At 39.3% G+C, this 16,641-nt stretch overlaps 1 protein-coding gene across 1 annotated transcript in view; it reads right to left on the reverse strand.

Annotated features, from left to right (window-relative positions):
- Nucleotides 1–3,441: 3,441 nt before the first annotated feature.
- BLVRA (biliverdin reductase A) overlaps nucleotides 3,442–16,641 on the reverse strand; it is a 54,787-nt gene continuing 41,587 nt past the window's right edge. The window contains exons 6-8 of the mRNA XM_082846029.1: nucleotides 8,750–8,857; nucleotides 6,511–6,682; nucleotides 3,442–3,845 (exon numbers count right to left, since the gene is read on the reverse strand). Coding sequence (XP_082702155.1) covers nucleotides 3,587–3,845; nucleotides 6,511–6,682; nucleotides 8,750–8,857 — 539 coding nt within the window. The 3' untranslated portion in view covers nucleotides 3,442–3,586. The remainder of the gene's footprint in view (nucleotides 3,846–6,510; nucleotides 6,683–8,749; nucleotides 8,858–16,641) is intronic.

The raw sequence follows: 16,641 nt of genomic DNA on the forward strand, positions 1-16,641 counted from the left end.
TAATCACAGTTTCAATTTCAGTGCTTGTGATTGGTCTGTTCATATTTTCTATTTCTTCCTGATTCAGTCTTGGCAGGTTGTGCATTTCTAAGAATTTGTCCACTTCATCCAGATTGTCCATTTTATTGGCATAGAGTTGCTTGTAGTAATCTCTCATGATCTTTTGTATTTCTGCAGTGTCAGTTGTTACCTCTCCTTTTTCATTTCTAATTCTATTGATTTGAGTCTTCTCCCTTTTTTTCTTGATGAGTCTGGCTAGTGGTTTATCTATTTTGTTTAGCTTCTCAAAGAACAAGCTTTTAGTTTTATTGATCTTTGCTATTGTATCCTTCATTTCTTTTTCATTTATTTCTGATCTGATTTTTATGACTTCTTTCCTTCTGCTAGCTTTGGGGGTTTTTTGTTCTTCTTTCTCTAATTGCTTGAGGTGCAAGGTTAGGTTGTTTATTCGAGATGTTTCCTGCTTCTTTAAGGTGGGCTTGTATTGCTATAAACTTCCCCCTTAGAACTGCTTTTGCTGCATCCCATAGGTTTTGGGTCGTTGTGTCTCCATTGTCATTTGTTTCTAGGTATTTTTTTATTTCCTCTTTGATTTCTTCAGTGATCACTTCATTATTAAGTAGTGTATTGTTTAGCCTCCATGTGTTTGTATTTTTTACATATCTTTTCCTGTAATTGATATCTAGTCTCATGGCGTTGTGGTCAGAAAAGATACTTGATACAGTTTCAATTTTCTTAAATTTACCAAGGCTTGATTTGTGACCCAAGATATGATCTATCCTGGAGAATGTTCCATGAGCACTTGAGAAAAATGTGTATTCTGTTGTTTTTGGATGGAGTGTCCTATAAATATCAATTAAGTCCATCTTGTTTAATGTATCATTTAAAGCTTGTGTTTCCTTATTTATTTTCATTTTGGATGATCTGTCCATGGGTGAAAGTGGGGTGTTTAAGACCCCTACTATGAATGTGTTACTGTCGATTTCCCCTTTTATGGCTGTTAGTATTTGCCTTATGTATTGAGGTGCTCCTATGTTGGGTGCATAAATATTTACAATTGTTATATCTTCTTCTTTGATCGATCCCTTGATCATTATGTAGTGTCCTTCTTTGTCTCTTTTAATAGTCCTTATTTTAAAGTCTGTTTTGTCTGATATGGGAATTGCTACTCCAGCTTTCTTTTGATTTCCATTTGCATGGAATATCTTTTTCCATCCCCTTACTTTCAGTCTGTATGTGTCTCTAGGTCTGAAGTGGGTCTCTTGTAGACAGCATATATAAGGGTCTTGTTTTTGTATCCATTCAGCCAATCTGTGTCTTTTGGTGGGAGCATTTAGTCCATTTACATTTAAGGTAATTATCGATATGTATGTTCCTATTCCCATTTTCTAAATTGTTTTGGGTTCGTTATTATAGGTCTTTTCCTTCTCTTGTGTTTCTTGCCTAGAGAAGATCCTTTAGCATTTGTTGTAAAGCTGGTTTGGTGGCACTGAACTCTCTCAGCTTTTGCTTGTCTGTAAAGGTTTTAATTTCTCCATCAAATCTGAATGAGATCCTTGCTGGGTAGAGTAGTCTTGGCTGCATGTTTTTCTCCTTCATCACTTTCAGTATGTCCTGCCACTCCCTTCTGGCTTGTAGGGTTTCTGCTGAGAGATCAGCTGTTAACCTTATGGGGATTCCCTTATGTGTTATTTGTTGTTTTTCCCTTGCTGCTTTTAATATGCTTTCTTTGTATTTAATTTTTGACAGTTTGATTAATATGTGTCTTGGCGTATTTCTCCTTGTATTTATCCTGTATGGGACTCTCTGTGCTTCCTGGACTTGATTAACTATTTCCTTTCCCATATTAGGGAAGTTTTCAACTATAATCTCTTCTAATATTTTCTCAGTCCCTTTCTTTTTCTCTTCTTCTTCTGGAACCCCTATAATTCGAATGTTGGTGCATTTAATGTTGTCCCAGAGGTCTCTGAGACTGTCCTCAGTTCTTTTCATTCTTTTTTCTTTATTCTGCTCTGCAGTAGTTATTTCCACTATTTTAAATTACTTCTAATATCAAATAGGGCCAATATTTTGAAACAACAGTTATCAAGCCCAAATGGGAGAGACTATTGCACTCTATTTTAATCATTGAATATGTAACATTTATCTCATGCTGGATACTGCAGAACATACAAAAACATAGAGCATACAATATTTCCTGGCCTTGAGGGACACTTGACATGATAATAAAACAAGAGAACGAATGGACCAATATTTATTACAAATTATTTTACATGGCGAATGAAAGAATAACCTTATGGAATTTTTTCAGGTTTAATATACTTTCTTGCTTTACCAGGAGATACTCTGGTGATGGAATAATAGAAACAAGGTAGAGAACGGAGTTTGCCTCCATCTCATGGTTTCCAAACTAGTTAGGGCTCATAATAGCAAGTGGCAAGCAGGGAAAAAACCAAGAGGGAGACATTTACAGAAGCAAGAAATCTAACCCAAGCTCAGAAGAAGATGCAGCAGGACCACCAGTGAAACGAAAGGGCAGCTTCCTGGGACTCAAGCAGATTGGACCGGACATGAGCCACGAGTCCAGACAAGCACAAGACCCCAAGTGCAAACACACGTGGCTTCCCTGGCTGTGTCCTGGGTCTCTGGTCTCCTCTCCAGGCAGCCTTCTGAGTGCTCTACCTAAGTCAGAAACATGACCACGCACCCCACGCCCCCGACACGTTAAACAACACCCTTTGGTGCCTCTGCACAGCCTGATAAACAACACCCCAGCTCTTCACCTGGCCTTCAAGGCCCCCCACCATCAGATCTGCCTCTCTGGGACTCCCCACTCCAGACCCAGCGCTTCAGCGACACTGTCCCAGGGCACTGGCCAGGCTGCTTCTTACTTCTCTCTGTTCATACTGCCCCCCTGCCAGGGAAGCCCTTCTTTGACCTTCACACAGCTATCTCTTCATCATCAGGACCTGGTTTGCACATCTTCCCTGAACCCTTCTCCGGATGGCCAGGGACAGCCTGAATCTGCAACGTTACAATGACCAGTTTGTGTGACTTGCTTCCCTTCTGACACTGTGAGTTACTGAGGGCAGCGGCTATGTCTTATTCATTTTTAGGATCCCTAGCACCGGGCACGGTCATCTAGTGAGAGTCTGTGGAGGGGGAAATAAAATTCCTTAAGGCGGCAGGAAGGAGGGTTCCAGGCACCGTTTTGCAGTGATTTAGCGCATGAGTGGGGGGTTTAAAGGCTGGTTCTGCCATTTACTAGCTGGGTAACTTCAAACAAGATTTTTTCAATATACTAAGGAAAACAAGCCTGGTAATACTACTCATCCGACAGGGCCGTTGGGAAGAATGAATGAAACTGGACATCTAAAGCATCCCGTGCCGCTCCACCAAGGTTGGTTCTTTTTTCATCCCTACCATGTGTGCCCCTACCCAAGTATCACTCCCAACACGGCTCGTGACAATAAGCGAATCCTGTTTACCCAAGACACGTTTAATGGTAAGAACAGAGATGAAGGTCAACTCTTGATAAAAATCAGGCTCAGGTCTTGTCTGGGCAGGGCCGTGTTGCCCCCTCCCTTCACTTCTTCGGGCGGCAGTGTTTCTGGATCTCTCCCGCCAGCCACAGGCAGTGCAGGATGCGTTTCTTCTCGGCAGCCAGCTCCTCTTCAGAGAACTGGCCCAGGAGTTTCTGGACAAATATATTTTGATCCTTCAGGAAAATATTCTTATTGACGCCTACGTTGGGCATATTCTCCAGGGACCCAGACTTGAAATGGAAGCTTAAATGTCTGTTTCGCTTTAGGCCAGGCGCCTTCTCTTCAATCCACGTCAACGGGCTGTGGAAGCAAGAGGCACAAGATTAGTTTCCCAGGGGCGCGCGGATGCGGGCTGGCACCTGAGTGCCCAGTGCCAGGTCCTCGTTTTGTGCCCGTTTTCCCTGCAGCTGCTGCATCCCAACCTCCACCATCCTCCCAGACGCCATGGGTGACTGTTGGCAACTTTACTGCCCAAAGGTCCTTTGTTCAATTTTGCCACCAGGCAGGGGAGTTCAAAGATTTTGGTGTATCAGTTTGTTATTTAGGAGTCTTTACCCTGAATCTCACCGGATCCTTCTGGAAGATCCAGACCTGAGATCCTGTGCAAACTGTTGTTTCCAAGTGTATGTGCATTTTTATGGGAAAGAATTCTTAGCATTCTTTCATCACATTTTCCAAGAGGTCTATGACTCCAGGCACATGCCAAGACCAGATGCTGCCTGCCCACTCACAGGCACCTGTTTCCACTTCACATTTGCCCCTCAGGCCAAGATCAGTACTCACAAAAATCTACAATTAAAATAGGACAGACCCCGCTCTTCTAAAGCGTCTTCTTTTTCTGGATTTATCTTTTCTGTCTTTAGATAAAAGCTGTGTTATCTGCTTAATGAAAAAGAGAAACCTAAGCAGATTTGATCTAAAGTTAGAAGCTTCACTGAATAATGTGACAGGAAAAATATAAAATCTGCTCTTCAAAAGTATATTCTAAAAACAATACAGCATTGATTTAAGGACTTTCAATGGAAAAAAAATCCATAATTCTTTTGCCTAAATAATCTTCAGTTTGAGACAATCCTTTCAAATATTTGCCTATATGTAATATAAATCCTAAAGTATAACTAGTTTTTAATTATGTTTATTTAAAAATGTTATGATCCTACAGATACTGCTATTATTATTTTTATCTGCATATTATTGGGACAACTGATTACATAATTCATTCAATATTTCGTTATTGCCAAATATTCAAGCTCTTTCCAACTTTAATATGGATAACCTCCATTCAACCTGTTTACACGTATACACATATAGAGTTTTCCTTCCTTCCTTCTGGGAACGAAGTCCCAGGAATGAGAGGACTTGCTCTGGCTACTTCTCTTTGCTTTCCCCTCCTTCTTCTTATACTACAGGGAGAGTCAGGGTCAAGGACAGGCAATCTGGTTGGGCTGCCATGCTAAGTAATGGCGTTTTCAGGGCGAACAGGGAAAGGGTTCAATGCCGGGCAGGCATCAGGGTCCCTGGCCTTCTCGTCTCCATTCCTCGGATTCCCTCTTCCTCTCCCCGTGGGCTGCAGTGGGGTAGGCCCGGCGTGGGCGGGCTAGATCAGCGTGGCTAAGGAACGAAGGGGAACTACCTTTGGTTGGTTTGTTCTCCGCCTCTAGAGGCACGGGCCATAATACGGCTAACGGTGTGAGTGCGGAGTTGCAAGAAAGGGGCCCAAGCAGGTCACTTAAGATTGTTTTGGGTGCTGTAGGAAGCTCAGGGGTACCTCCACCCTGGGTAAAGGAGGCCTCCCCTTCAGCCAATCAGCTCACCCAGACCTACATTAGAGTGTGGGGTGAGTGGTTAGGAGGAAAAGATCTGAAGTACATAAAAGGGGAGCCGTCAGGAGAGATGTGGACGGAATAACCTCCTCATCTTGTGGCCCTAAAAACTTAAAGCATTTGCCCTGGAGGACGAGGGCATGGGGGGTAGGGCACGCCTGGCTCTGGTACCACTCCTACCAACTGGCTTCAACAGGAGGCCTGAAACGTGTACCTCTTCTATATAGATTTGGGTTGAAAAGGTGTTCTAATGCTTTTTTTTTTTTTTTTTTTTACAAAGTTTGAAAACTGCTGGTAAAATGGGAAGAACACGGGCTTGGGAGTAAACTGCACTGGGTTTTCCTGGATAATCTGGGACCTGAGGCTAATGATACCCAACCTCGTGGACAGGTGAGGACTACAGGACGAATTAAAGACAAGGCCTGGCATGTTTTCAGTACGATTCCCTTCTCGTGCCCTTCCTGTGCATTTCTGTGGAGGTGTGGCCATCTGGGGACCAGAGACAGGCTGCCTGAGCATGATTCTCACACAATCACTTGTTAGCTGTGTGCCCTTAGCAAGTTTCTTAACCTCTCTGAGCCTCATAGTTTCCTAGGTGATCATAATCATAATAATGCCCACTCCGGAGAGTTGGTATAAAGATTATATGAGAAAATCCTTATGAAAGGACTAGGCCCTGGCACATGGTAGGAACTCAGGAAATGTTAGCAAATACTAGTACAACCGGGATTCAAGCAGTGATCCTGGTCTTGCTGGTCCTTTTACTGTGACCTTTCAAGGTCATGTCTGCCCTCCTCCCCATTCTCTGCTGAGGTTCTGCTCTGTTCCACTAGGTTGTTGGAAGGCAGCTGTAACTTAAGAAACTGTGTGGGCAAATGACTTACAGAGGCTCCTTATCTTTAAAAAGACTTGGCTTAGACAACCTGCTCAAGTCTGTAAGCTTCTCTTAACCTTACGGGGCTGCTGGGAGGATGGCATGAGGCAGCGTAAGTGAAATCTCAGCACCCGTTCCACTGGCATAAGCAGACGGCCCTTCTGGAGTCGAAGGTGCGGGTCTAGGCCCCTGGGTCCCCCATATCTCCCTTGTGAACACACGAGGATGTCCTTATGTTGCCTTCTCCTCGCAGCTTCTCGTGACCTACCTTTTGTTCTCCGTCTCTAAGCACACGGTCATCTTCATATACTGATCTTCTTTTCTCTCTTCCAAAGTGGCGGACACGAGAGAAAGCTCCCCAAAGAGGGAGACCAGCCAGGTCAGGCGAGAGATGCCACTGAATGCGGGGAAGCCAAACCGTTCTTCTTCCAGCGGGCTAGCTGTGGGGAATCACAGACATGGCGGGGACTGGAGGGGCGGGGCTGACAGCTGGGGGGCATGGGGGATGTGACAGGGAGCGCACAGATGTGGCTGGGTGATCAGGACACACAACCTGCCTTGTGACGGGGCTGCGCAAGATGACTAATTCTGATGGAGACTTTCATAAAAACGTCTCCCTTTTTCCTGTTTCTTAAATTCACTTTGTTGGTAAAATAAAATATTTCACTGGAAATTGCAGTCCATCTGGCCCACAGGGTAATAAAAATGTTTTAGGCTTCTAACGTGTGTGTGTGTGTGTGTGTGTATGCACACACACACACACATATGTAAACATATATCCCCTTCATATATCCCCTTTTACTTCTTTACTTAAAGAAGTAAAAGAATTAACATATTTTAGTCCCTCAAGCCTATATTCCTATAAATACCATATAACTGTCTGTGTAAGTGATAAGGGAGTGAAGGAATTGTGATAGCTGTGGAGAAAGCAGTAATTCCTATAAAGTCAATATCAAGAAAATTGATACAGCGTTAAGTGTTTTCTCAGTCTTCATAATCTCGTGTACAACAGTATATTGCAACGAGTATCTGTATGAGAAATCTGGTGAAGATACTGCTCCCCTCTCATCCCAGCCTAAATTTTAAACATAACCTAGATTTATAAGACTTCATATCTGTTACACTGCTCTTTAAACCAAAGATTTCTTAAAACTTTGATACTGACTTAAAACAACTAATAATTATGAGTATGTTCTAAAGAAAACAAGCAAAGTAAATAAAAAGATAAAGAAAACAAAGATTGTAAGTTTCATAGACAACATGGTTTCAAATCACTAGGACCTAAGTATGAAACTTACAAAGGAAAGGCAGCTCCCTCTGGGCTGGTTCCTGTCTGCTCCTGTTCTTTGCAGACGACCGAACAGCTGCTACAAGTCTGAGCTCCAATCTGTCTGCCTCAGCCACATAACTGTTGGGTCAACTTTGTGAAGCTACTCACTTCTCTGAGCTTCATTTAAAAAAATCTGTATAATGGGGGTAATAAATACCCACTTTCTAGGATTATCATATGAATTAACGTGAAATAATGTCACATACTTAGCCCAGTTCCTTGTGCAGATTAACGGTTATTATTGTCTCCACAACTCTCATTATATCATCATTTTAAAGGATGAAGATGGATTTTGTGCCATTCTTTTTTTTTTTTTTGGCTGCACTGCACGGCATGCAGGATCTTAGTTCCCCAACCGGGGGTTGAGCCCATGCCCCCACCACAGTGGAAACTCGGAGTCCTAACCATTGTACCGCCAGGGAAGTCCCTGAAAATGGATTTTGAAATGAGATTCCACTACCGTATATGTTCTGGAAACTCACGAACAGATGAATGGTTTTACCACTTGACAATGTCGGTTTTGTTTCTGTAAAGAAAGCCCTCAGGAAAGGGGGCCCAGATGCCTTAGGGTGGAGACAAATCGAAGGAGTCCACCCAAAGGAGACTGCAGACCTTGAGGCTCCAGGCTGTTCATTTCCTTCTGCTAATGGAGGCGCTCAAAGAATGACCAACATAAAGTAAATAGCTGAATATATAGTAGATCAAATATCTTGGCCACAGCCAATGTCCTGATAACATGTTGGAGGAAGAAAGGGTCTACGCATATTCTATTTGCTCCACAGAGAAGTATAAACATGTTCTCTTCTCCAAGAACCTTCTCGGTCCTTTAGCAAAGAGAGCTTTCATTTTTAACCTCCTGTGGAAAAATAATCTCCAACTCATTAAGATTTCACGAGAGAAAATTCTACCTAATCGATTGGGCCAAAAGCATAAATGTGCTTGAGATTTCTAACACGTCTTCCTCAAGGCCCACTGAGCAATCAGATCTCATTTGAGGAAAGAAGAAAAATAGATTATTTTTATTGTCTGTGGGTGCATGGGAAAATTAAATGGGCCCTCAGTCAGAACGTCTTGAGCAGAAATGAATCCAAGCTCACATCCTAGAGAGCTCAGAACCCAGTAACCCTCCACCAGCCTCACCAGTTACATATGACCTGTGATCCCACCAAGGGCTGACCTGTGAAGAGGAGAGACCCTTTCAGCAGGTCCTTCCCCACCACTTCTTTTTTCAGGAATGCAAACTCCTCCATCAAGAGTTCAACGTGCTCCTCATGCAAGACTTTCCCTGTCACGACAAGGATGGGGTTTAAAAAAAAAAAAAAAAAGGCAGTCATCCTAAATCCTGTTAATTTCCTCGTATTTTTTTCATTTTTAAAAATTGAGAATGTATGTATAACTGAATCACTTGGCTGTACAACTGAAACTAACACAACATTGTAAATCAACTATACTTTGATAAAAAACATATATTAAAAAAATTTTTTTTAATTTGCTCAAAAATGCTATGTCCATGCTTTGGATTCAGGATGGCTGATTGAACACACACATTTATTTCCACTTTTATCAAAATCCTAATGAATTTTATGAAAAAGTTATTTAAAAATAAAATTGAGGGGTAATGGACAGATATAACTATATATTTAAAGTGTACAATGTGCTGTTCTGACGTACATATGCATCGTGGAATGGTTATCAAGGTCAAGACACTTAACACATCCATCACCTGACAGTTCACTCTGTGTGTGTGTGTGATAAGAATGCTTAAGACCTACTCTCAGCAACTTTCAAGTATACAATTCCATATTATTAACTATAACAACCATGTTGTACATTAGATCCTCGGAACTTCTTCTTATAATTGAAAATTTGTACCCTTTGATCTATATTGCCCTATTTCCCCTTCCCCCAGCCCAAGGCAACTGCCATTCAAATCTCTGTTTCTATGAAACAGGCTTTTTTTTTTTTTCGTTTTAGATTCCGCTCTAAGTGAAACCATACAGTATTTGTATTTCTCTGACTTATTTCACTTAGCGTAATGCCCTCCAGGTTCATTCATGTTGTAGCAAATGGCAGGGTTTCCTTCTCTCCCGGCTGAATAATATTCCACTGTATATATAAGCCACACTTTTCGTTATCCTTTTCATCTCTGGAAGAACATTTAGGTTGTTTCCATCTCTTGGTTATTGTGCGTAATGCTGTGATGAGAATGGGTATACATGTATCTCTTCAATATACTGATTTCAATTCCTCTGGATATATACCCAGGAGTGGGACTGCTGAATCATGTGATAGTCCTATTTTTAATTTTTTGAAGACCCACCACAGTCTTTTCCATAGTGTCTGCACCAACTGATATTCTCACCAACAGTGCACCAGAGTTCTCTTTTCTCCGTATCCTCGCCAACACTTGTCTCTCGTCTTTTTGATGACAGCCAATTCTAACAGGTGTGAGGTGATATCTCGTGGTTTTGATTTGCATTTCCCTGATGATTAATGATGTTGAGCAACTTTTCATATATCTGTTGGCCATCTGAATGTCTTCTTTGGAAATATGTGTATTCAGTTCCTCTGCCCATTTTCTAATTGGAGTATTTGCTTTTTGGCTATTAGTTTTCTGAGTTCTTTATACTTCGGATATTAACCCCTAATCAGATATACAGCTTGCAAATACTTTCCCTCTTCTGTAAAGTATCAATTTATTGATTATTTCCTTTGCTGTGTGGAGGCTCTTTGGTTTGATGCAGACCTATTTGTTTATTTCAGCTTTCATTTCCTGCATGCTTGGTGTCTTACCCAAGAAATCACTGCCAAGGCCAATGTCAAGAATTTTTCCCCGTGTTTTCTTCTAAGAGTTTTACAGTTTCAGGTAAGTCCCTTTTTTCTGAACAGCTCTATTTGTCCTTGATACATGTCAAGAGTTCTTCCCTGTGTTTTCTTCTAAGAGTTTCACAGTTTCAGGTAAGTCCCTTTTTTCTGAACAGCTCTATTTTTCCTTGATACATCTCAAGATAATTTTTGTGAATGGTGTAAGACGGGTCCAGTTTCATTCTTTTGCACGTGGCCATCCAGTTTTCCCAGAACCACTGATTGAAGACTATCCTTTTCCCACTGTGTGTTCTTGGTGTCAAAAATCAGCAGACTATATATGCATAGGTATATGCCCTGCTCTTTATTCTGTTCCAATGATCTATGTGCCTGTTTTTATGTCAGTACCATACTGTTTGGATTACTACAGCTTTGTAATATAGGTTGAAATCAGGTGGTGTGATGCCTCTAGCTTTGTTTTTCATCTCAGGAATGCTTTTTTTATTTAAAGTCTTTTGTGGTTCCATACAAATTTTGGGGTAGTTTTTTCCATTTCTGTGTAAAATGCCATTGGAATTTTGATATGGACTACACTGAATCTGTAGAGTGCTTTGGGTAGTATGGACATTTTAACAATACCAGTCCTTCCAATTCAAGAACACAGGGTATCTATCCATTATTCATGTCTTCCTGAATCTCTTTCATCAATGTCGTATAGTTTTCAGTGTACATGTCTTTCACCTCCTTTGTTAAATTTATTCCTAAGTATTTTATTGCTTTTGATGGTACTGTAAATGAGATTTCTTTCTTAATTTCTCTTTCAGATACTTTGTTGTTGGTATATAGAAATGCAACTGATTTCTGTATGGTAATTTTGTATTCTGTAACTTAACTGAATTTATTAGTTCTAACAATTTTCAGTGGCGTCTTCAGGGTTTTCTACATATAAGATCATGTCACCTGCAAAAAGACAATTTTAATTTTCTTTCTAATTTGGATGCCTTTTATTTATTATTCTTGCCTAATTACTCTGGCCTCAGCTTACAGTTTACTATGTAAAATAGCACACAGTGGTAATTATGGGCATCCTTGTCTTGTTCCTGATCTCACAGAAGAGGCTTTTAACTTTTCACTATTGATTATGATGTTAGCTGTGGGGTTCTCTGTATCATCTTTGTTATGTTGAGAAACATTCCTTCTACACCTAATCTGTTGAGAGATTTTATCACAAATGGATGTTGAACTCTGTCAAGTGCTTTTTCTGCATCTATTGAGATGATCATATATTTATTTTTCATTTTGTTAATGTAGTATATCACATTTATTGATTTACATATGTTGAGCCATCTTTGCAACCCAGGGACGAATCCCACTAGATCATAGTGTATGATCCTTTTAATGTGCTCTTGAATTTAATGCAGATTTTTGCATCTATGTTCATCATGGATAGCAGCCTGTAATTTTCTTTCCTTGTAGTGTCTTTGTTTGGCTTGGTATCAGGGTAATGTTGGCCTCATAAAATGAGTTAGAAAGTGTTCCTTCCTCTTCAAGTTTTTGAAAGAGTTTGAGAAGGATTGTTATTAATTCTTCTTTAAATGTTTGGTAGAATTCATCTGTGAAGCCATCTGGATTTTATATGTTTGGAGGTTTTTGATGACTTATTCGATCTCCTAATCCCCTTGTTATTGGTCTGCTCAGTTTTTCTTTTACTTCATGATTCAGTCATGGTAAGTTGTGTGTTTCTAGGAATTTATCCATTTCTCCTAAATTATCTAATCTGGTGGCATAAGTTGTTCATAGTCTCTTATGATTCTTTGTATTTCTGTGGTATCAGTTACAATGTCTCCTCCCTCATTTATAATTTTATTAATTTGAGTCATTTCCCTTTTTTCTTGGTAAGTCTAGCTGAAGATTTGTCAATTTTATCTTTTCAAAAAGCCAACTTAGTTTCATTGATCTTTTCTACTGTCTTTCTAGTCTCTATTTCTGCTCTAATCTTTATTATTTCTCCCCATCAACTAAGTTTGTTCTTCCTTTTCTATTTCCTTGAGACGTAAAGTTAGGTTGTTTGAGTTCTTTCTTTTTTCTTAATGTAGGTGTTTATCACTGTAAACTACTCTCTTAGAAATGCTTTTGCTGAATCCCATCAATTTCTGTATTTGTGTTTCTATTTTCATTCACCTCAAAAATTTTAAAACATTTACCCTTGATCCATTGTTTTTTCAGAATGTGTTGTTTAATCCATATATAGGTGAATTTTCCAGCTTTCCTCCCATTATTGACTTCTAATTTTATACCATGTAGTCAAAAAAGATACTTAATAAGATTTTAATCTTATTAAATTTGTTTTCTGACCTAACATATGATGCGTCCTGGAGAATGTTCCATGTGCATTTGAGAAGAATGTGTGTCCTGTTGCTATTGGTTGGAATGTTCTGTATACGTCTGTAAGGCAACTTGGTCTAAAGTGTAGTTCAAATTCATTAGTTCATAATGTATTTCTGTTTGGATATTTTATCCACTGTTGAGAGCAGGGCATTGAAGTCCCCTACTATTATTGCATTGCTGCCTATTTTTATCTTCAGATCTGTTTAGGTACTCCAATATTGGGAGCATACATATTTACAATTTTTATATCCTCTGAAGGAATTGATCCCTTTATTATATAATGACCTTCTTTTTCTCTTGTTACGGCTTTTGACTTTAAGTCTGTTTTGTGTGATATGCTACACCTGCTCTCCTTTGGTTTCCATCTGCACAGAGTATTTTTCCATCCACATGGAATATTTTTTCATCCCTCCACTTTTGGCCTATGAGTGTCCTTAAAGTGTGAGTCTTTTGTAGGCAGCATATAGTTGAGTCTTATTTATGAATTGAGCTATTCTTTGTCTTTTAATTGGAGAATTTAACTATTTACATTTAGAGTGATTATTGATAGGTAAGAACGTATTGCCATTTTGTTACCTGCTTTCTGATTGTTTTATAGTTCCTTTCTTCCTCTCACTGTCTTTCTTTTTATTTTTTTAAAAATTATTTATTTATTTTTGGCTGCATTGGGTTTTTGTTGCTGCGTGCGGGCTTCCTCTAGTGACGAGCAGGGGCTACTCTTTGTTGCAGTGCGCAGGCTTCTCATTGCGGTGGCTTCTCTTGTTGTAGAGCACAGGCTCTAGATGCACAGGCTTCAGTAGTTGTGGCACGTGGGCTCAGTAGTTGTGGCTCACAGGCTCCAGAGCACAAGCTCAGTAGTTGTGGCACACGGGCTTAGATGCTCCGAGGCATGTGGGATCTTCCCGGACCAGGGCTTGAACCCGTGTTCCCTGCATTGGCAGGTGGATTCTCAACCACTGCGCCACCAGGGAAGTCCCTCACTGTCTTTATTTATGAGTTGATGGTTTTTGGTCATGGTATCCTTTGATTCTTTTCTCTTTATCATTTTTTTCCTTGGTGGTACTAACAGTACCATGAGGCTTTCATAATACATCTTATAGTTATAACAGTCCATTTTAAGCTGACAGTAACATAACTTCAATTGCATTTAAAAATTCTACATATTTACTTGCCTCCCCCCAACAATTTATGTTATTGGTGTCCCAATTTATGTATTTTAATCTTGTGTATCCATTAACAAAATATTGTAGCTATAGTTACTTTTAATACTTTTGTCTTTTAACCTATATACTAGAGTTCAAAGTGATCTACACACCACCATTGCAGTAATAGAGTATTTTGAATTTGACTATATATTGGGTTGGCCAAAAAAGTTTGTTTGGGTTTTTCCATAAGATGTTACAGAAAACGCGAACGAACATTTTGGCCAACCCAGTATTTACATTTAGCACTGAATTTTACACTTTCATATATTTTCTTGTTACTAGTTAACATCCTTTCAGGCAGGTCCAGTGGCGATAAATTCTTTCTCCTTTTATTTGTCTGGGAAAGTCTTTATTTCTCCTTCATTTCTGAAGAACAATTTTCCTGGATAAAGTATTCTCATTTGATATTTTTCTTTGAGCACATTGAATGTATCAGCCTACTCTCTCCTGGCCTGCAAGATTTCTGCTGAAGAATCTGCTCACAGCCTTATCAGGATTCCCTTGTGTGTGATGAGTCTTTTTCCTCTCACTGCTTTCAAAGTTCTCTCTTTGTCTTTGATTTTTGTGAGCTTGGTTAAAATGTGTCGTGGTAACAGTTCCTGATTCTGATGGTTGTATGTGGTTATCTGTTTTTATTTGCAGGATATACGCATGAAATTATTGGGGGATGAGGTTGGCACTTTACTCTCAAATGATTCTCAAGAAAAAAGAGTTCTCTGTACTGTATTCACAACTCTTCTATAAGTTAGAGGTTATTTCAAAAAAAAAAAAAAACCAAACCAAATAGTTATAGCACCAAAAATATGACAGCAAGCCAGAATCAGTCATGGATTATGAAATAAGATATAACTTCTAAGGAGAAAATGAAAAGGCAACTTGCAATTAATAGACTTGAATTCTCGACTCATTTATTTCCTCAAACATGATTTCAGCAGCTTTCTGACATAAGCAGTATATTATGAAATTCTCAAAGAACCATTTCTGGCCTCATCTTCTGAAATAGGGTGTTTTGTGTATCTCAGAAATAATAAATAAGTGTTTTTAAATTTGGGGGGAAAATGAGAAGAAATAAAAATACCCATGATCCTATTTACCAGAAAGAACCACTACTAAGATATATTGGTATATTTCCTTCTTTCTTGTCATTCTGCTGTGAATTATTTTTCATGGTTGTGATCATATGGTAGAAACAAAATTATATTTATTTTTAGTTTTAAAGTATAAACATGAATTCATGTCATTGAAGAAAATTGAGAAAATGTGGAAGAGTATAAAGAAAAAAATATAACCGCCCAGAATTCTACCAGCTAATCTCTGTTACCATTTTGTTTCATTTGCTTTTTTTTTTCCTTGCATATATGTGACATGATGTTTATACTGATGATTGAGCAATACAGGAATGGTCTCAGATCCTAGCTGAGAGATAATCTGCAGGGAAGTCTGGTAGTAGGTAATCGATGTCACTGAGGGGACAAGTCACCGACAGGAAAGGGGCACTAGGGAATTTTCTGGAGTAATAAAAATGTTCTGTATCTTGGCTGGAGTAATAATTACATGGGTATATACTCTATCAAAATTCATTCAACTCTGCACTTAAAATCTCTGAATTTATCATAAGGAAATTATATCTCAATTTACAAAAGGATAAGGACTTAAGGTAATTAATTTAGTGAGATGAGTACCAGAATTATTATTCAGTTTCTTCAATGGCTTTGGTGTTGGCCTATTCAGAGCTGCTTTTGTAAAAGAAATAAGATGTTTCTCAGAACTTCTTGTGTCATAGAGGTAGGTCTTCCTTTGTAACTAGTTTAACCATTAATACAGATGCTAGAAAAAATTGTCTCACTTGTTATTAAATGTGTCAGACTTGGCAAGCTATCCCATCTGATTGGCGGGGTGACAGATGGGGCTGGAGAAACACTGATTCTGGGAAGAAACAGAGGAACAGCAGGCCATGCACTGCCCTGAGCCAACAGCGATTCATTTTACATGTGCCCATGAAAACAAAAATATGATTTTCCATTCCATTTCTGATATTTGAAAATGCAAAAAGTACCCTTAACCAAGCACTAAGTCAGCTATATGATAACCAGTGCTGGGACTGTTTTCTATGGCATCCTGGGTAAATATGTCAGAACAGTTATGGTTCTTAGAAAACTCTTTCTTATATGAAGATGAGCTCTCCATCTCTATAATTCTGCCCCCTACAAACAGAAGCAATACAACATAAGTTTATTTTCTTTTTCTGTGGAGAGCTTTTAATATATCTTAAAATGTTTCTCCTTTACATTAAATATTTAAACTCTAGTGATATGTCCAAATTATGTGTAACTTTTTAAAATTTGTTTTTGTTTGGGGGGATTATACTTTCTAATTTAGGTGCCTAGTATTCTTTTTCTTGCCTACCTGCTCTGGCTGCAACTTCCAGTACTATGTTGAATAGAAGTGGTGAAAGTGGTCATCCTTATCTTGTTTCCTGATCTCGGAGGAAAAGCTTTCAGTGTTTTACCATTTAGTATGATATCAGCTGTGGACTTTTTATATATGGCCTTTATTATGATGAAGTAGTTTCTTTCTATTCCAAGTTGTCATTATAACAGTGTGTCTTGGTGTGGGTCTCTGGATTCATTCTAGTTGGAGTTCATTGTCTTGAATTTCCTCCCCCCAATTT

The sequence above is a fragment of the Leucopleurus acutus genome, assembly GCF_964270905.1.
Source record: "Leucopleurus acutus genome assembly, chromosome: 9".
Classification (NCBI taxonomy): Eukaryota; Metazoa; Chordata; class Mammalia; order Artiodactyla; family Delphinidae; genus Leucopleurus; species Leucopleurus acutus.